Below are 21,411 nucleotides of genomic sequence, written 5' to 3' on the forward strand. Positions count from 1 at the left end.
ACCATAAATTGTGCATCATTCCTCTACTGCATTGTGGGCATGTGAGAAAAGGGGTAAAGTAACTAGGCTCATAGGGGCTAAGGGGTCTATTTATTAAGCCTTGGTTGGAGATAAAGTGGATGGTGATAAAGTACCAGCCAACCAGCTCCTAACTGTCATTTTTCAAACCCAGCCTGTAACATGGCAGTTAGGGGCTGATTGGCTGGTACTTTATCTCCGTCCACTTTATCTCCATCCAAAGCTTAGTAAATAGACCTTTAAGTGCCCGGCAGCTAATCGGCCACGTTAAGAGGCTTCTCCCACACAAAGTTCCAGGCTTGCTGCGGTTACGGCATGACCGGCACTCGTGACCAGCCAGAAATCCTCAATAAATGCAGCCTCTGGTCTGGTTTAGCAAATTAAACGAATAGCTCCAGGCACTGTAGACAGGACCTAAATTCCCACAAAGAAATTAATTTCCCACATAGCCCCACTTGAGCATTTGCAATATCCTAGCACCCTGCTGTAGCCAGTGCCCTGTCATGGAGAGATCTCTGATACTTAACTAGACCCAGTGTCTCCCACAAGTTAGAAAAGTTTGTAAGTTCAAAATTTATAGCCGGCCAGCGGCTGGTAGTACAAAGAACCAAAAGGTATGGTCATACAGTATACTGTGTATTCCTATGGGAGATGGGACATTGCAATAGTATATTGTTTATAATTGTTACATGTCTACAGATTTGTATATGGGTCCGGTCTGTGAAGTTAGGGACTTTGGGATAAGTCGGGCATATTCATCTGTTTCCAAGAAAATGGATGGAAATTGAGTGCCTCGCAGTGTTGCGGTGGGGGGGGGGGGGGGGGGGAGTTGGTATGTGGTCTCTCACTTGCTGCTCTGCTTAGATCTTAGCAGAGCAGTGGTGAAAGGATGCTGTATGCATGCGCACAGTGTCTATTCACCAGGAGAGAGGGACTGGGGACATGGCCAGCAGCTCACAGACCGCTAGGCATGGCCTCATATTGCTGAAAATGGGGGCGTGGCTCGCAGCCACGGCTCTTATCTCGGGGCCACACACCCTCATTTCGGGTGCACTACTTCGGCACTGGAGCTGTTCTTGTAATGCTTTTTGCATACCTTCCAACACTAGCTATGAGTAGTAAATCCCAGCTAGAGTTAGGAGATATGCAAAAAGCAGTACAATAATGCTCATGTAATAATCCCCACACACTTATATTGAGAGACTTTTGGGTATTATCACCACTAGAAGCAGTGGCGTAACTAAAAGTTTTTCTCCCCCAAGCCAAAAAATTCTTCGCCCCCCCCCATCCCCCATAATTGGCACTACTGAAGGGACAAATATGCACGTGCCGCAAAAAGGGGGCGTGGCTTCATTGGAATGGGCGTGGCATTGCAGGAAAAGACTACCTTATACCCCAGTTTTGCAACCTGCACGCCCAGACGTTAGCCACCACAGGAAAGAAACATAATCCTGATTCATGCCCCTTACATTATTTGTCATTTTTCCTCCTTATAGTAATGCCCAGTATACATTATGCCACATACTGCAATTGCCCTAAGACATTATGCCGCACACAATAATGCACATGACACAATATGCACACACCATAATGCCCCCGACACAATATGCCACACACCGTAATGCCTGTGACACATTATGACAGGAATCGCAATGTCCATGATACATTATGCCACACACTGCAATGCCCCTGATACATTATAGCACATACAATGTCTGTGACACATTATGACACACACTGCAATGACCCTGAGACATTATACCACATACCACAATGCCCGTGATATAGTATACAACACACCGTAATGCCTGACACATTATGACACACACCGCAATGTCCGTGATACATTATGCCACACACTGCAATGACCCTGAGACATTATACCACATATCACAATGCCCGTGATATAGTATACCATACACCGTAATGCCTGTGACACATACCGCAATGCCCGTTATACCCTATGCCACACACCGCAATGCCCGTTATACATTATGCCATACTGCAATGACCCTGAGACATTATATCACATACCACAATGCCCGTGATATAGTATGCCACACACCGTAATGCCTGTGACACATTATGACACACACCGCAATGTCCGTGATACATTATGCCACACACTGCAATGCCCATTACACATTAAGTCCTACAGTAACGCTTCTAATTACTTTTAAATTACCTGCTTGTTGCCAGGGGTTTCATGCTCTTGGTTCCATGCACGGTGCCAGGGGTTTTCATGCTCAGGGTGTCATGCTCGTTGCCAGGGGTTTCATGCACTGGGTGTCATGCTCGTTGCTAGGGGGTAGTGCTTGTTGCTAGGGCTGTGCTCCCAGTGCCACATATGTCCCCCCAGTGCCAGATATTTCCCCACGGTGCCAGGTACTCGCATGCCCCCAGTGCCAAATATTGCCGCCTCCCCCCCAATCTGCCAGGTACACATATACCCCCCCAGTGCCACATATGCCCCCAGTGCCAGATATTCGCCCACAGTGCCAGGTACTCACATGCCCCCAGTGCCAAATATAGCCCCCCCCATGTGCCAGGTACACATATACCCCTCCAGTGCCATATATGCCCCCAGTGCCAGATATTCCCCAACAGTGCCAGGTACTCACGTACCCCCAGTGCCAAATATAGCCCCCCCCATGTGCCAGGTACACATACACCCCCCCCCCCGTGCCGTATATGCCCCCTCAGTGCCACATATGCTCCCCCAGTGCCCCCCCCCCCCCCCGCTCCCCCGCTGTTTTGTGTTGGAGGGACACGGACTCTTAAGTATGTTAAAGGAAGTGCCGGTTCATGAGCCAATCAGAGCTCACGAACGGCACTTCCTTTATTAGACCCGCCAGAGACCCAGGAGGGACACAGGAGAGGCGCGCGCTGTGCCCTCCGCTCCGTGTCCCTCCTTACAGCGACGGCGGGTTAGTGAGGAGACCACAGATTGACATGCGGACGCTCGTCCGCATGTCAATCTGCTCTAAATCAGTGGCGGCGCCCCCGCAGCCCCTCGCCCCCAAGCCACCGCGAGAGCTGCGGGGGCAGTAGTTACGCCACTGACTAGAAGTTGTGTATGACAGAAGAAGGTTTATGGTTTCATAGCTTTATATGGTTAGAAAGCCATCTGCAACTTTATCTCCTTATGATTTATATATAGGGCACATACTATCTCATATCTCATTGTCAGTACAGATGGTGTAATGTTTAGCATTACTGCCTCACAGCACTGAGGTCATGGGTACGATTCCCACCATGGACCTAACTGTGTGAAGTTTGTATATTCTCCCCGTACTTCCGTGGGTTTACTCCAGGTGCTTCGGTTTCCTCCCACAATCCAAAAATATACTGATAGGTATAAAGGTAGCAGCTTGGCTACTCCCAAATGGCCAATACAACCTCAGTGTATGCAGCTCTGTGCTGAGCTCCCTGATACTAAAGTGTCAGTACTCCAATCTGGTTCCAGCCCAGTTACAATCTGGTTCCAGTCAAGTATTCAATCCGGTTCCAGCCTGGTTACTATCTGGTTCCAGTCCAGCCTCCAATCCAGTTCCAGTCAGACTGCCGGCTTCTAGTCAAGTTATCATTGCTCTAGCCAGCATTCTAACTTTACAGCTTGTGCCTGCCTCCAGTCACCGCTGCCTGCATTCAGCCAAGAGTTCAAGCTTTATCTTTGTACTCTTTCACGCCTTCGGGCCAGCCACTGCTAGATTGCCAACAAATCTCCTGAAGTCCACCTACCTACACATCCTATTGTGCACATCACTCCAAAAGTAGGAGTTGGATTAAGCCTCCACACTTCCTCCATACTCCAGCTGCTCCGGCTCCAGCCTCTCACACCAACCCAAGCCTACCCAAACCCTTAGGCGTGACAATGGGCGTCTATCAGATCATTCAATTGTTGCTCTGATCAGGCGCCCATTGGCCGCAGCAGTAACAGACTCTGTGTGTGAAACTTTGTAGTTTGTGCGCCCAAACCCAGACATTAGACACCCAATAGAGATCTTTAGACGGGTATAGCTGCTCTGCTAATAAGCGTCTGATTAGAGCAACAATTGATTTACTCTGATAGTCCCCCATTACTATAGACATCTAGCAGGGGGCGCATAGCACAATTGAATTCCCTCCATTAAATGGTAACCAATGGGGACAGCATTTGTAAGCCTAAACAGTATGGCCACAGCAGATATTGGTAAATAGCCTCAATGGTCAAAAATTCTGCAATCATCATAACAGCCATTTTGATAGGAGACACAATAAATTGGCCCTTTATATATATTTGTATTTTACTAAACAGTGTGGAAAATTATGTCTCTGTGCCCCTCACTTGTCTCAAGCAGGCAAAGGACACAACAGTACACACAGCATGATTAGGGATGGACATCGGAATCCATCCTTACATTGAATGGTGGACAGGCTTCTGACATCGAATCATGCATTGCGTTGGTAACTATCCATTCAATGGCATTCAAATCCATTCAATGCCATTACCATGCAATAGTTGGTGAAAAATCCTGGTCGTGCAACAGCTGGGATGGATTTTAAGATGTACTATATCAATGGAACAGTATGACTTTGGCACCATTCAAACATCGGAACGCTACCATTGAATGAGAAAATACTAACATTGGGAAAAAAAATATTGATGGTTTTAAACCACACTGACTATTGATGTCTATTGCTACACATGGGATACACAGACACATACACACATGGAACAGAGACTGACAATAACACCCAGTATGCGGAAGTACCTACCATCGTTCGTAGATAGATACTAAGAATGGTAATGAATAAACAGCAGATAAATAACTCCTTGTTTGTTCCTTCTGCTAAGGGGAAGTTCCTAAATAAAGTTTTGACCAAATAATAGGATTTTCATAACCTACCGGTAAATCCTTTTCTCCTAGTCCGTAGAGGATGCTGGGGACGACATCAAGACCATGGGGTATAGACGGGATCCGCAGGAGACATCGGCACTCTAAAGACTTTTCATTGGGTGCGAACTGGCTCCTCCCTCTGTGCCCAGCAGACTGACATTTCGAGGAAAGGAATTACTTAACTAGTGGTGAGATATCTACCAACTCACACCCTCAACCATGCCGCACACATGGCATTCAACATAACACACGCCAACAGGCATGAACCAATTGCAGCAACATGCTGAACTAAAATAACACAACTTGTGTAACTGTAATAACTAAACTGCAGGTAAAATACACACTGGGACGGGCGCCCAGCATCCTCTACGGACTAGGAGAAAAGGATTTACCGGTAGGTTATCAAAATCCTATTTTCTCATACGTCCTAGAGGATGCTGGGGACGACATCAAGACCATGGGGTCTATACCAAAGCTCCAGTACGGGCGGGAGAGTGCGGATGACCCTGCAGCACCGATTGACCAAACTTGAGGTCCTCATCGGCCAAGGTGTCAAACTTGTAGAACTTAGCAAATTTGTTTGACCCTGACCAAGTAGCTGCTCGGCAAAGTTGTAATGCCGAGACCCCCCGGGTAGCCGTCCAGGATGAGCCCACCTTCCTAGTGGAGTGGGCCTTTACCGACGTCGGTAACGGCAATCCAGCCATAGTATGAGCTTGCTGAATCGTATTTCTAATCCAACGTTCAATAGTCTGCTTGGAAGCAGGACAGCCAATCTTGTTGTGAGCATACAGGACAAACAGAGCCTCTGTTTTCCGTATACGAGCCGTTCTAGCGACATAGATTTTCAAAGCTCTAACCACATCTAGAGATTTTGAATCAGTGAATGTGTCAGTAACTACTGGCACTACAATAGGTTGGTTTATCTGGAAAGATGAAACCACCTTCGGAAGAAAATGTTGACGAGTCCTCAACTCTGCCCTATCTTCATGGAAGATCAGGTAAGGGCTCTTGTGAGACAAGGCCCCCAATTCAGACACCCGCCTTGCGGATGCCAAAGCCAAAAGCATCACCACTTTACAAGTGAGAAACTTCAACTCTATCTTTTGTAGAGGCTCAAACCAATCCGATTGAAGGAACTGCAATACCACGTTAAGGTCCCATGGTGCCACTGGAGGCACGAATGGAGGCTGGATGTGCAGAACCCCTTTCACAAAGGTCTGAACCTCTGGAAGAGAGGCCAATTGTTTCTGGAAGAACACTGACAAGGCCGAAATCTGGACCTTGATTGATGCCGCCTCCACACCATCCTGCAAAAAATTGAGAAAACGTCCTAAATGAAACTCTTCCGTAGGAGCTTTCTTGGATTCACACCAAGATACATATTTTCTCCAAATACGGTGGTAATGTTTCGACGTTACTCCCTTTCTGGCCTGAATAAGGGTGGGGATGACCTCCTCGGGAATACCCTTCCTGGCTAGGATACGGCGCTTAACAGCCATGCCGTCAAACGTAGCCACGGTAAGTCTTGGTACACACACGGCCACTGTTGCAGCAGGTCCTCCCGAGGAGGAAGAGGCCGAGGATCTCTTATGAGTAACTGCTGAAGATCTGGGTACCAAGCCCTCCTTGGCCAGTCTGGGGCAATGAAGATTGCTCGAACCCTTGTTTTTCTTATGATACTGAGTACTTTTGGGATCAGCGGAAGTGGATGGAAGACATACACTGACGGAAACACCCACTGGGTCACCAGTGCATCCACTGCTACTGCTTGAGGGTCTCTCGACCTGGAACAGTATCTCTGAAGCTTCTTGTTGAGACGAGACGCCATCATGTCTATTTGAGGAACTCCCCAAAGACTTGCCACCTCTGCGAAGACTTCTTGGTGGAGGCCCCACTCTCCTGGATGGAGATCTTGTCTGCTGAGGAAGTCTGCTTCCCAGTTGTCTACTCCCGGAATGAATATTTTCGACAGAGCTTGTAGATGTTTTTCTGCCCAGCGGAGGATCTTTGTCGCCTCTGCCATTGCCGCTCTGCTTTTCGTTCCGCCCTGCCTGTTTATGTATGCGACTGCTGTTACATTGTCCGCCTGGATCTGCACAGGACGGTCTTGAAGAAGATGTACCACTTGTTGAAGGCCGTTGTAAATGGCTCTTAGCTCCAGAATGTTTATGTGAAGGCAGGCTTCCTGTTGTGACCAACGTCCCTGGAAGTTCTCTCCCTGAGAGACTGCTCCCCAGCCTCGGAGACTTGCATCCGTGGTTACCAGGACCCAGTCCTGAATCCCGAACCTGCGTCCCTCTAGTAGGTGAGAGCTGTGTAACCACCACAGGAGCGAAATCCTGGTTTTTGATGACAGGATTATCTTTCTGCGCATGTGTAGGTGTGACCCCGACCACTTGTCCAACAGGTCCCACTGGAATACTCTGGCATGGAACCTGCCAAACTGTATGGCCTCGTAGGCCGCCACCATTTTCCCCAACAACCGAATGCACTGATGGATCGACACATTTGATGGTTTCAATATCTGTTTTACCATTTTCTGGATTTCCAGAGCCTTTTCCCTCTCTGAACTTCTGTGTCCAGAATCATCCCGAGGAAAGACATCCTTGTTGTGGGTTCCAACTGTGACTTTGGGTGATTTATGATCCACCCGTGTTGTTGGAGTATTGACAGAGAGAGTGATATGTTTTGTAACAACTGCTCCCTGGATCTCGCCTTTATCAGGAGGTCGTCCAAATAAGGAATTATGTTGACTCCTTTCTGACGAAGGAGAACCATCATCTCCGCCATCACCTTGGTGAATACCCTCGGCGCCGTGGAGAGACTGAAAGGTAACGTCTGGAATTGGTAATGGCAATCCTGAACCGCGAATCTCAGATAAACCTGGTGAGGAGGATAAATGGGAACATGCAGGTAAGCATCCTTTATGTCCACCGACACCAAGTAGTCCCCCTCCTCCAGACTGGCAATCACTGCCCGAAGTGATTCCATCTTGAACTTGAACCTTTTTAGGTAACCATTCAGATCCTTTAGATTTAGGATCGGTCTGACCGAGCCGTCCGGCTTCGGAACCACAAAGAGGCTTGAATAAAAACCCCTCCCTTGTTGTGACAACGGTACCAGTACTATGACCTGGTCTTGACATAATTTTTGGATTGCCGCTGTTACTTCTTCTCTCTCTGACGGAGAAACTGGCAAGGTCGATTTGAAAAATCGGCATGGGGGAACGTCTTGAAACTCCAGCCTGTACCCCTGGGATACTATTTGCAACACCCAGGGATCCAGGCCAGACAGAATCCAATCCTGGCTGAAGAGTCTGAGATGTGCCCCCACCCGAGCGGCCTCCCGCAAGGGAGCTCCAGCGTCATGCTGGGGATTTGGCAGAAGTAGGGGTAGACTTATGCTCTTGGGAACCTGGAGCCGCTGTGGGCTTCTTTCCCATTCCCCTACCTGCAAAGAAGGGGGAACCTCTCGTCTTTTTGTATTTATTGGGCTGAAAAGGACTGCATTTGCGGGTGATAGGTCTTTTTTGCCGGTGCAGGCGCAGAGGGCAAAAATGTCGACTTACCTGCGGTAGCCGCCAAGACTAACGCATCCAGGCCATCGCCAAATAATGCCTCACCTTTATATGGGAGAGCCTCCATGTTTCTTTTGGAATCTGCATCCGCGTTCCACTGGCGAATCCACAACGCCGGCCTAGCCGATACTGCCATGGTAGCGGTCTGTGAATTCAAGAGTCCAATATCCTTCATTGCTTCCAGCATGTAGGCGGCAGCGTCCTTGATATTCCCTAACTTAAGGAGTATCTCATCTTTATCAATCAAGTCAATTTCTGATGACACGCTTTCTGACCATTTTTCAATAGCGCGACTCACCCACGCGCAGGCAATAGTGGGCCTAATCAGTGTACCATTGGTAACATAAATGGATTTCAATGTCGTTTCCATTTTGCGGTCTGCCGGCTCTTTAAGAGAAGCCGTGCCAGGAGCAGGGAGAATTACCTTCTTTGTCAACCTGGAAAGTGCACTGTCTAACACGGGGTGACTCCCACTTTTTCCTGTCCTCAGCCGGGAAAGGGTAAGCTATGTGAATCCTTTTGGGAATACGAAATCTTTTATCAGGATTCACCCACATCCCTTCAAACAGAGCATTTAGTTCATGTGAAGGGGGGAACGTGACTTTGGACTTCTTTTCCTTACATAAATACGCCTTCTCCTGAGGAACAGGAGTGGTTTCTGTAACCTCCAACACGTCCCTTATAGCCACAATCATATATTGTATATTTTTTGCCAATTTATGATCTATCTCTCTGGATTCACTATCGTCGACACAAGAGTCAGAATCCGTGTCGGTATCAGTGTTTACAACATTTGCAAATGGTCTCTTATGTGACCCAGAGGGGCCGCCCGCATAATGAATAACAGCATCCTGAAAAATCACATTCTCCACAGATTTTCTCCAGCATGCAGCCTTAGATTCAGATTTATATAATCTACGGTTAATCAGATGCATACTGTCACACATCTCTTTCACCCATGCAGGCTCTTGGTGTGCCGGTAGCGCCACCACATTACAACTCTGTGTGCCTAAAATGGCTTCCTCCGGGGAGGAACTCCCTGCCTCAGACATGCCTCACACGTGTACAGCACACCAACAGACACACTGGGACTTATTTTGGGGACAGACCCACAGTAAAATCTGTCAGAGGGACACAGGATAGGAGCAGCCAGTTCACAATCCCGGCGCCAGTATTTCCTGTGAACACAGTATGTCCACAGCCTAACAGCGCTTTTTAAATAGTAATATACACTATCAAATGCACCACAATCGCTTTGTGACTCCCCTTAATAGCACCCTGTACTTGTCAGAAGTGGAGGAGAGGACCAGCGTGTTCTCTGCAGCCTGAGGAGAGAGAGAAAATGGCGCTGAGTAGTGTGCTGGCTGCCTGAGGAAGAAGCTCCGCCCCCGCAATGGCGTGTCCTTACACTCATACAAACACTGTAATATTTATACTGGCAGGGGTAGGGCTGTGCCAGCGGCAACTTATGCCCCCTTTTAGCCAGTTTGAGGTATTTTTCTTGCTGCCCAGGGCGCCCCCCCGCGCCCTGCACCCTGTAGTGCCTGTGTGTGTGGGCAGCAATGGCGCGCTGCGCTCCCGCCAGCCGCGCCACACCTCAGCCGTCACTTACTTGATAGAAGATCATTCTTCTTATACTCATCTGGCTCTGTGAGGGGGTGACGGCGTGCTGTGGGAGTGAGCATCTAGACACGGCTAGCGTTCAGTTCCCTTCAGGAGCTAATGGTGTCCTGTCAGCCAGAAGCAGAGCCATGAAACTCTGAGGAAGTTGGTTCTGCTTCTGCCCCCTCAGTCCCACGAAGCAGGGAGTCTGATGCCAGCAGATCTCCCTGAAAATAAAAAAACCTAACATAAGTCTTTTCAGAGAAACTCAGTAGAGCTCCTCAGAGTGCATCCAGTCGACCTGGGCACATTTCTAAAACTGAGGTCTGGAGGAGGGGCATAGAGGGAGGAGCCAGTTCGCACCCAATGAAAAGTCTTTAGAGTGCCCATGTCTCCTGCGGATCCCGTCTATACCCCATGGTCTTGATGTCCCCAGCATCCTCTAGGACGTATGAGAAATCAGTTTTAATAATGGAGAAAACTTAAATTGACTGAGTTATACAAGTAACAGCTATTTTTCTGGAGACAAAAATGTATCGCTGCATAATTTTCGACTTTCAGAATTTCCCCTCCATGGAGTGCCCGGAGATGTCCATCATTAGGCACTGCTAGCTAGTGGCATAATATAGTGAATTGTGAGTCTGTGTAGAGAGGGCAGGGATTTCGTCATTGTTGCACCCAGTCCCCTATCCTCCTCTCAGTAGGAAATGGGGTGAGATGCTGGAGGGTTGTCTACTCTGGGAGTCTGTGGGAACGCCAGAGTATTCAGTAGTCTCCCAGATGTCCCAGGAGATTACGCAAGTATGCATTGAGGCCTATTTAAATAGGTCAGCCACTGTAGCTTCTGCTATGGCGATACATTGCATCCTGAAAGTATTCATGGCGCTTCACTTTTTCCACATTTTGTTATGTTACAATGCCTTATTCCAGACTGGAATAAATTAATTTTTTCCTTCGAAATTCTACACACATAATGACGATGTGAGAAAAGTTTTTTTGAGATTTTTGCAAATTCATTAAAAATAAAAAACTAAGAAATCACATGTACGAAAGCATCCATATTGCAGCCTTGTTTTTTTCTTTTTAAAAATGTGTAATAGTGCCCCTTAAAATATGCTGTCTGATGCACGGGGCCATAGGGAGGGGTGTGCAAGCGGTTCTGTCACTTAGGGTGCAGGGCCCCACCCCACAACCACTGCATCTAGCTAGCAGTGTACCGATTCACTCGCCCTGATTCAGGGCTGCCCAGAGCGTCCAAAGAACGCTCCGGGCATGCACCCTGTAGTGTGTAGAGCTACCAGGGCATATGGGCAGCACAGGGCGGCAATGAGCCTTGCTCTGCCACTGCTAATACAGCTGTCTCAGGTTTCCTTATTGTAAGTATACCGTTGGTGTAAACGCAGATGCAGCCATCACATAAGTAACTCACTAACCTAACTTTTTTTGTCATATTTGTGTCATAGGTTCTAAACGTGCAAAGTGACAAAGGATCTTAGGCAGCTTATTGACAACAGACTACGGCTTCTGCAGGTTCCAGTTCTACAATACAACATTCTCACAAAGGAAATATGTGCAGATTTACTGTCCAAACCACAGATAATGTTAGTCATATAATGATATAATCTACTAACTAATTCAGGACTCCATAACCTGGATCCATAACCTGGATTAGTTTATACTTTATATCTGTTTCCTAAAACATGTTTGTTGCTGTGAAAGGAAAAATATGATATAATTGTGTTATACAGTTAATTGAAGTTATAACATGTCTGTATGTTTGTATTCTTTAGCATAGTTTTGAAAAGCAGTTAAAAATGATATATGTGATCGCAAATGGTTTATGTGTTTTTTTAATTCCTTTATCCATAATGGAAGCATGTGCATTATACATTTCCCCTTACAACCAATGTGATGAGTATAACAGAGGAATACAATATACAGTAATTCTCATGAGACGCCTATATCTTACCATGCAGCCTATAAATGAATATAGAAATGGGTGAGAATCATTTCCACAGTGACAGCCCTCCCCTTGCACCCAGTTACGCTGCACCACACTGAGGGCCTGATACAGAGCTATACGCAAACCCGATGTTTTGCATACAACTCCGATGATGAGAGTTCTACGCATGCTCAGATGCCGCACTGCCACTTGCAGATCTCCGTGTGTAAGATAACAGTACAGTAGCCCAAGCTGCTACTTGATTGACAGGGGAGAGACCAAAACAACAATAGGGTTACAACCGTTTTCAAGACATTTTCTTACCACTCTAATAAAGAGAACCCTTGTGCACCTTTATATGCCAGCCTAGGGCCCTCTCATGCCCCTTTATATGGCATCAGTGACTCCCTTATGCCCCTATATATGCCAGAACCCCTTTATATGGCATCAGAGACTTCCTTACACCCATTATATGCCAGAGAGGTCCCTCTTGTTTCTTTAGTGCCTACCACCTTTTGCTAGCACATCAGCAGCCATCTGTATTATGACCCAGGGGTTAGTACCGTCATCATCATTCATCACACAGTGCCCTCTGAGTAATCACAGACGCACACTGACTGAGTCTTACCTGTTCAGCACCAGTCCGGGTCCAGGCAGCACTTTTCTGATACTAAGAAAAAATATTTCCTGCTCACCTTTGTAAAATAAGCCATTAGGGTTATGGTCTTTCAGAGTCTCCACAGTTAAACATATTATTGTTATCATGTGGGCATTCATCATATATTTATCTACCTACAATTATATTTTCTCTAACGTCCTAAGTGGATGCTGGGGACTCCGTAAGGACCATGGGGAATAGCGGCTCCGCAGGAGACTGGGCACATCTAAAGAAAGCTTTAGGATTATCTGGTGTGCACTGGCTCCTCCCCCTATGACCCTCCTCCAAGCCTCAGTTAGATCTTTGTGCCCGAACGAGAAGGGTGCACACTAGGGGCTCTCCTGAGCTTCTTAGTGAAAGTTTTAGTTTAGGTTTTTTATTTTCAGTGAGACCTGCTGGCAACAGGCTCACTGCATCGAGGGACTAAGGGGAGAAGAAGCGAACTCACCTGCGTGCAGAGTGGATTGGGCTTCTTAGGCTACTGGACATTAGCTCCAGAGGGACGATCACAGGCCCAGCCTGGATGGGTCCCAGAGCCGCGCCGCCGGCCCCCTTACAGAGCCAGAAGGCAGAAGAGGTCCGGAAAATCGGCGGCAGAAGACGTCCTGTCTTCAACAAGGTAGCGCACAGCACTGCAGCTGTGCGCCATTGCTCTCAGCACACTTCACACTCCGGTCACTGAGGGTGCAGGGCGCTGGGGGGGGGGCGCCCTGAGACGCAATAAAAAACACCTTGGATGGCAAAAAAATGCATCACATATAGCTCCTGGGCTATATGGATGCATTTAACCCCTGCCAAAATACATAAAAAAACGGGAGATAAGGCCGCCGATAAGGGGGCGGACCCTATCTCCTCAGCACACTGGCGCCATTTTCCCTCACAGCTCCGTTGGAGGGAAGCTCCCTGTCTCTCCCCTGCAGTCACTACACTACAGAAAGGGTTAAAAAAGAGAGGGGGAGCACTAATTACGCGCAGTATTAAAGATACACCAGCTATAAGGGGAAAAACACTTATATAAGGTTATCCCTGCATATATATAGCGCTCTGGTGTGTGCTGGCAAACTCTCCCTCTGTCTCCCCAAAGGGCTAGTGGGGTCCTGTCCTCTATCAGAGCATTCCCTGTGTGTGTGCTGTATGTCGGTACGTTTGTGTCGACATGTATGAGGAGAAAAATGATGTGGAGATGGAGCAGATTGCCTGTAATAGTGATGTCACCCTCTAGGGGGTCGACACCTGAGTGGATGAACTGTTGGAAGGAATTACGTGACAGTGTCAGCTCTGTATAAAAGACAGTGGTTGACATGAGACAGCCGGCTACTCAGCTTGTGCCTGTCCAGACGTCTCATAGGCCGTCAGGGGCTCTAAAGCGCCCGTTACCTCAGATGGCAGATATAGACGCCGACACGGATACTGACTCCAGTGTCGACGGTGAAGAGACAAATGTGACTTCCAGTAGGGCCACACGTTACATGATTAAGGCAATGAAAAATGTTTTACACATTTCTGATAATACGAGTACCACCAAAAAAAGGGGTATTATGTTCGGTGAGGAAAAACTACCTGTAGTTTTCCTGAATCTGAGAAATTAAATGAGGTGTGTGATGATGCGTGGTTTTCCCCCGATAACAACTGATATTTTCTAAAATGTTATTGGCATTATATCCTTTCCCGCCAGAGGTTAGGGTGCGTTGGGAAACACCCCCTAGGGTGGATAAAGCGCTCACACGCTTGTAAGGGCTCTACCCTCTCCTGAGATGGCCGCCCTTAAGGATCCTGCTGATAGAAAGCAGGAGGGTATCCTAAAATGTATTTACACACATACTGGTGTTATACTGCGACCAGCAATCGCCTCAGCCTGGATGTGCAGTGCTGGGTTGGCGTGGTCGGATTCCCTGACTGAAAATATTGATACCCTAGATAGGGACAGTATATTTTTGCCTATAGAGCATTTAAAAGATGCATTTCTATATATGCGTGATGCACAGCGGAATATTTGCCGACTGGCATCAAGTCTAAGTGCGTTGTCCATTTCTACCAGTAGAGGGTTATGGACACGTCAGTGGTCAGGTGAGGCGTATTCCAAACGGCATTTGGTAGTATTGCCTTATTAAAGGGAGGAGTTATTTGGGGTCGGTCTTTCAGACCTGGTGGCCACGGCAACAGCTGGGAAATCCACGTTTGTACCCCAGGTCGCCTCTCAACATGAGAAGACGCCGTATTATCAGGCGCAGTCTTTTCGTGGACAAGCGGGCAAAAGGTTCCTCATTTCTGCCCCGTGACAGAGGGAGAGGAAAAAGGCTGCAGAAATCAGCCAGTTCCCAGGAACAGAAACCCTCTCCCGCCTCTGCCAAGCCCTCAGTATGACGCTGGGGCTTTACAAGCAGAATCAGGCACGGTGGGGGGCCCGTCTCAATGAATTTCAGCGCGCAGTGGGCTCACTCGCAAGTAGACCCCTGGATCCTTCAGGTGATATCTCAGGGGTACAAATTAGAATTCGAGACGTCTCCCCCTCGCCGTTTCCTAAAGTCGGCTTTACCGATGTCTCCTTCTGACAGGGAGACAGTTTTGGAAGCCATTCACAAGCTGTATTCCCAGCAGGTGATAATCAAGGTACCCCTCCTGCAACAGGGAACGGGGTATTATTCCACACTGTTGTGGTACCGAAGCCGGACGGCTCGGTGAGACCGATTCTAAATCTAAAATCTTTGAACACTTACATACAGAGGTTCAAATTCAAGATTGAGTCACTCAGAGCAGTGATTGCGAACCTGGAAGAAGGGGACTACATGATGTCTCGGGACATCAAGGATGCTTACCTTCATGTCAAAATTTACCCTTCTCATCAAGGGTACCTCAGGTTTATGGTACAGAACTGTCACTATCAGTTCAGACGCTGCCGTATGGATGGTCCACGGCACCCCGGGTCTTTACCAAGGTAATGGCCGAAATGATGATATTCCTTCGAAGGAAGGGAATTTTAGTTATCCTTTACTTGGACGATTCCCTGATAAGGGTAAGATCCAGGGAACAGTTGGAGGTCGGTGTAGCACTATCTCAGGTAGTGTTGCGGCAGCACGATTGGATTCTCAATATTCCAAAATCGCAGCTGGTTCCGACGACTTGTCTTCTGTTCCTAGGGATGATCCTGGACACAGTCCAGAAAAAGGTGTTTCTCCCGGAGGAGAAAGCCAGGGAGTTATCCGAGCTAGTCAGGAACCTCCTAAAACCGAGCCAAGTCTCAGTGCATCAATGCACAAGGGTTCTGGGTAAAATGGTGGCTTCCTACGAAGCAATCCCATTTGGCAGATTCCACGCAAGAACTTTCCAGTGGGACCTGCTGGACAAATGGTCCGGGTCGCATCTTCAGATGCATCAGCGGATAACCCTGTCACCAAGGACAAGGGTGTCCCTCCTGTGGTGGTTGCAGAGTGCTCATCTTCTAGAGGGCCGCAGATTCGGCATTCAGGACTGGGTCCTGGTGACCACGGATGCCAGCCTGCGAGGCTGGGGAGCAGTCACACAGGGAAGGAATATCCAGGGCTTATGGTCAAGCCTGGAGACATCACTTCACATAAATATCCTGAAGCTAAGGGCCATTTACAATGCTCTAAGCTTAGCAAGACCTCTGCTTCAAGGTCAGCCGGTGTTGATCCAGTCGGACAACATCACGGCAGTCACCCACGTAAACAGACAGGGTGGCACAAGAAGCAGGAGGGCAATGGCAGAAGCTGCAAGGATTCTTCGCTGGTCGGAAAATCATGTGATAGCACTGTCAGCAGTATTCATTCCGGGAGTGGACAACTGGGAAGCAGACTTCCTCAGCACGACCTCCACCCGGGAGAGTGGGGACTTCACCCAGAAGTCTTCCACATGATTATAAACCGTTGGGAAAAACTCGACAGGTATTGCGCCAGGTCAAGGGACCCTCAGGCAATAGCTGTAGATGCTCTGGTAACACCGTGGGTGTACCAGTCAGTGTATGTGTTCCCTCCTCTGCCTCTCATACCCAAGGTACTGAGATTGATAAGATGGAGAGGAGTAAGCACTATATTCGAGGCTCCGGATTGGCCAAGAAGGACTTGGTAACCGGAACTTCAAGAGATGCTCACGGAGGATCCGTGGCCTCTACCTCTAAGAAGGGACCTGCTCCAGCAAGGACCCTGTCTGTTCCAAGACTTACCGCGGCTGTGTTTGACGGCATGGCGGTTGAACGCCGGATCCTGAAGGAAAAAAGGCATTCCGGATGAAGTCATCCCTATCCTGATCAAAGCCAGGAAGGATGTTACCGCAAAACATTATCACCGCATTTGGCGAAAATATGTTGCGTGGTGCGAGGCCAGTAAGGCCCGACGGAGGAAATTCAACTGGGTCGATTCCTACATTTCCTGCAAACAGGAGTGTCTATGGGCCTGAAATTGGGGTCCATTAAGGTTCAAATTTCGGCCCTGTCAATTTTCTTCCAAAAAGAACTAGCTTCAGTCCCTGAAGTTCAGACGTTTGTAAAAGGGGTACTGCATATACAGCCTCCTTTTGTGCCTCCAGTGGCACTTTGGGATCTCAATGTAGTTTTTGGGTTCCAAAAGTCACATTGGTTTGAACCACTTAAATCTGTGGAGTTAAAATATCTCACAGGGAAAGTGGTCATGCTGTTGGCCCTGGCCTGGGCCAGGCGCGTGTCAGAATTGGCGGCTTTATCCTGTAAAAGCCCTTATCTGATTTTCCATTCGGACAGGGCGGAATTGAGGACTCGTCCTCAGTTTCTCCCTAAGGTGGTTTCAGCGTTTCACCTGAACCAACCTATTGTGGTGCCTGCGGCTACTAGGGACTTGGAGGACTCCAAGTTGCTAGACGTTGTCAGGGCCCTGAAAATATATGTTTCCAGGATGGCTGGAGTCAGGAAAACTGACTCGCTGTTTATCCTGTATGCACCCAACAAGCTGGGTGCTCCTGCTTCTAAGCAGACTATTGCTCGTTGGATTTGTAGTACAATTCAGCTTGCACATTCGGTGGCAGGCCTGCCACAGCCAAAAATCTGTAAATGCCCACTCCACAAGGAAGGTGGGCTCATCTTGGGCGGCTGCCCGAGGGGTCTCGGCTTTACAACTTTGCCGAGCAGCTACTTGGTCAGGAGCAAATACGTTTGTAAAATTCTACAAAATTGATACCCTGGCTGAGGAGGACCTGGAGTTCTCTCATTTGGTGCTGCAGTCATCCGCACTCTCCCGCCCGTTTGGGAGCTTTGGTATAATCCCCATGGTCCTTACGGAGTCCCCAGCATCCACTTAGGACGTTAGAGAAAATAAGAATTTACTTACCGATAATTCTATTTCTCGTAGTCCGTAGTGGATGCTGGGCGCCCATCCCAAGTGCGGATTGTCTGCAATACTGGTACATAGTTATTGTTACCAAAAAATCGGGTTATTGCTGTAGTGAGCCATCTTTTCTAGAGGCTCCCCTGTTATCATGCTGTTAACTGGGTTCAGATCACAAGTTGTACGGTGTGATTGGTGTGGCTGGTATGAGTCTTACCCGGGATTCAAGATCCTTCCTTATTGTGTACGCTTGTCCGGGCACAGTATCCTAACTGAGGCTTGGAGGAGGGTCATAGGGGGAGGAGCCAGTGCACACCAGATAATCCTAAAGCTTTCTTTAGATGTGCCCAGTCTCCTGCGGAGCCGCTATTCCCCATGGTCCTTACGGAGTCCCCAGCATCCACTACGGACTACGAGAAATAGAAATATCGGTAAGTAAATTCTTATTTTAAATAACAAAGGATGTTAAAGGTATTGGTAGATCTTGTAGTTGGTATACTGTAGGTGGCAGCGGTGTGTGATGGAGGTTAGTACACACAGTAGATAACTTAACCGGGTTTTAGGCTTATTAACCAGACAGAACAGGTTTACAGAGTGACACAGGATTATTGCAGCAGGTATATATGGCAGGTACCCAGCGCAGGATATAATGTATGCAACAGATGTAGTCAGGAACATACAGGGGAGTGCAAGTTGTGCGAGACAGGTGGGAGCACACATCTTTGTTCATAAAGTGGGAATCGGTCAGGATCCCAGTAGTCAAAATGCATACACCAGAATCCTGACACGTCTTGGAATGCCGGCACTGGCATCCCGACAAGGTACACATTACCGGCACCGGCATCCCGACAAGGTACACATTACCGGCACTGGCATCCCGACAAGGTACACACTACCGGCACTGGCATCCAGACAAGGTGCACATTACCGGCACTGGCATCCCGACAAGGTACACATTACCGGCGCTGGCATCCCGACAAGGTACACATTACCGGCGCTGGCATCCCGACAAGGTACACATTACCGGCACTGGCATCCCGACAAGGTACATACTACCGGCACTGGCAACCAGACAAGGTACACATTGCCGGCACTGGCATCCCGACAAGGTACACATTACCGGCACTGGCATCCCGACAAGGTACACATTACCGGCGCAGGCATCCCGACAAGGTACACATTACCGGCACTGGCATCCCGACAAGGTACACATTACCGGCACTGGCATCCCGACAAGGTACACATTCCCGGCGCTAACATCCCGACAAGGTACACATTACCGGCACTGGCATCCCGACAAGGTACACATTACCGGCACTGGCATCCCGACAAGGTACACATTACCGGCACTGGCATCCCGACAAGGTACACATTACCGGCGCTGGCATCCCGACAAGGTACACATTACCTGGCATCATGACAAGGTGCACACTACCGGCACTGGCATCCCGACAAGGTACACATTACCGGCGCTGGCATCCCGACAAGGTACACACTACCGGCACTGGCATCCAGACAAGGTACACATTACCGGCACTGGCATCCCGACAAGGTACACATTACCGGCGCTGGCATCCCGACAAGGTACACATTACCGGCGCTGGCATCCCGACAAGGTACACATTACCGGCACTGGCATCCCGACAAGGTACACATTACCGGCACTGGCATCCCGACAAGGTACACATTCCCGGCGCTAACATCCCGACAAGGTACACATTACCGGCACTGGCATCCCGACAAGGTACACACTACCGGCGCTGGCATCCCGACAAGGTACACATAACCGGCGCTAGCATCCCGACAAGGTACACATTACCGGCGCTGGCATCCCGACAAGGTACACATTACCGGCGCTGGCATCCCGACAAGGTACACATTACCGGCGCTGGCATCCCGACAAGGTACACATAACCGGCACTGGCATCCCGACAAGGTACACATTACCGGCACTGGCATCCCGACAAGGTACACATTACCGGCGCTGGCATCCCGACAAGGTACACATTACCGGCGCTGGCATCCCGACAAGGTACACATTACCGGCACTGGCATCCCGACAAGGTACACACTACCGGCACTGGCATCCAGACAAGGTACACATTACCGGCGCTGGCATCCCGACAAGGTACACATTACCGGCGCTGGCATCCCGACAAGGTACACATTACCGGCGCTGGCATCCCGACAAGGTACACATTACCGGCACTGGCATCCCGACAAGGTACACATTACCGGCACTGGCATCCCGACAAGGTACACATTCCCGGCGCTAACATCCCGACAAGGTACACATTACCGGCGCTGGCATCCCGACAAGGTACACATAACCGGCGCTGGCATCCCGACAAGGTACCGGCACTGGCATCCCGACAAGGTACACATTACCGGCGCTGGTATCCCGACAAGGTACACATAACCGGCGCTAACATCCCGACAAGGTACACATTACCGGCGCTGGCATCCCGACAAGGTACACATTACCGGCGCTGGCATCCCGACAAGGTACACATTACCGGCGCTGGCATCCCGACAAGGTACACATTACCGGCGCTGGCATCCCGACAAGGTACACATTACCGGCGCTGGCATCCCGACAAGGTACACATTACCGGCGCTGGCATCCCGACAATGTACACTTTCCCGGCGCTAACATCCCGACAAGGAACACATTACCGGCACTGGCATCCCGACAAGGTACACATTACCGGCGCTGGCATCCCGACAAGGTACACATTACCGGCGCTGGCATCCCGACAAGGTACACATTACCGGCGCTGGCATCCCGACAAGGTACACATTACCGGCGCTGGCATCCCGACAAGGTACACACTACCGGCACTGGCATCCCGACAAGGTACACATTACCGGCGCTGGCATCCCGACAAGGTACACACTACCGGCGCTGGCATCCCGACAAGGTACACATTACCGGCGCTGGCATCCCGACAAGGTACACATTACCGGCGCTGGTATCCCGACAAGGTACACATAACCGGCGCTAACATCCCGACAAGGTACACATTACCGGCACTGGCATCCCTACAAGGTACACATTACCGGCACTGGCATCCCGACAAGGTACACACTACCGGCACTGGCATCCCGACAAGGTACACACAACCGGCGCTGGCATCCCGACAAGGTACACACTACCGGCGCTGGCATCCCGACAAGGTACACATTACCGGCACTGGCATCCCGACAAGGTACACATTACCGGCGCTGGCATCCCGACAAGGTACCGGCACTGGCATCCCGACAAGGTACACACTACCGGCGCTGGCATCCTGACAAGGTACACATTACCGGCGCTGGCATCCCGACAAGGTACACATTACCGGCGCTAGCATCCCGACAAGGTACACATTACCGGCGCTGGCATCCCGACAAGGTACACATTACCAGCGCTGGCATCC

The 21,411-nt window shown here is 49.2% G+C and overlaps 1 protein-coding gene across 7 annotated transcripts in view; it reads left to right on the forward strand.

The window, feature by feature from the left end:
• BRD8 (bromodomain containing 8) overlaps positions 1-11,914 on the forward strand; it is a 333,693-nt gene extending 321,779 nt beyond the window's left edge. For all 7 annotated transcript variants that reach the window (XM_063927892.1, XM_063927886.1, XM_063927887.1 and 4 more), the window contains one exon: positions 11,544-11,914. In XM_063927892.1, the coding sequence (XP_063783962.1) occupies positions 11,544-11,576 (33 nt within the window). In that variant the 3' untranslated portion in view covers positions 11,577-11,914. The remainder of the gene's footprint in view (positions 1-11,543) is intronic.
• The last annotated feature ends 9,497 nt before the right edge of the window (positions 11,915-21,411 follow it).

The sequence above is a fragment of the Pseudophryne corroboree genome, chromosome 6, assembly GCF_028390025.1.
Source record: "Pseudophryne corroboree isolate aPseCor3 chromosome 6, aPseCor3.hap2, whole genome shotgun sequence".
In the NCBI taxonomy this organism is placed as follows: Eukaryota; Metazoa; Chordata; class Amphibia; order Anura; family Myobatrachidae; genus Pseudophryne; species Pseudophryne corroboree.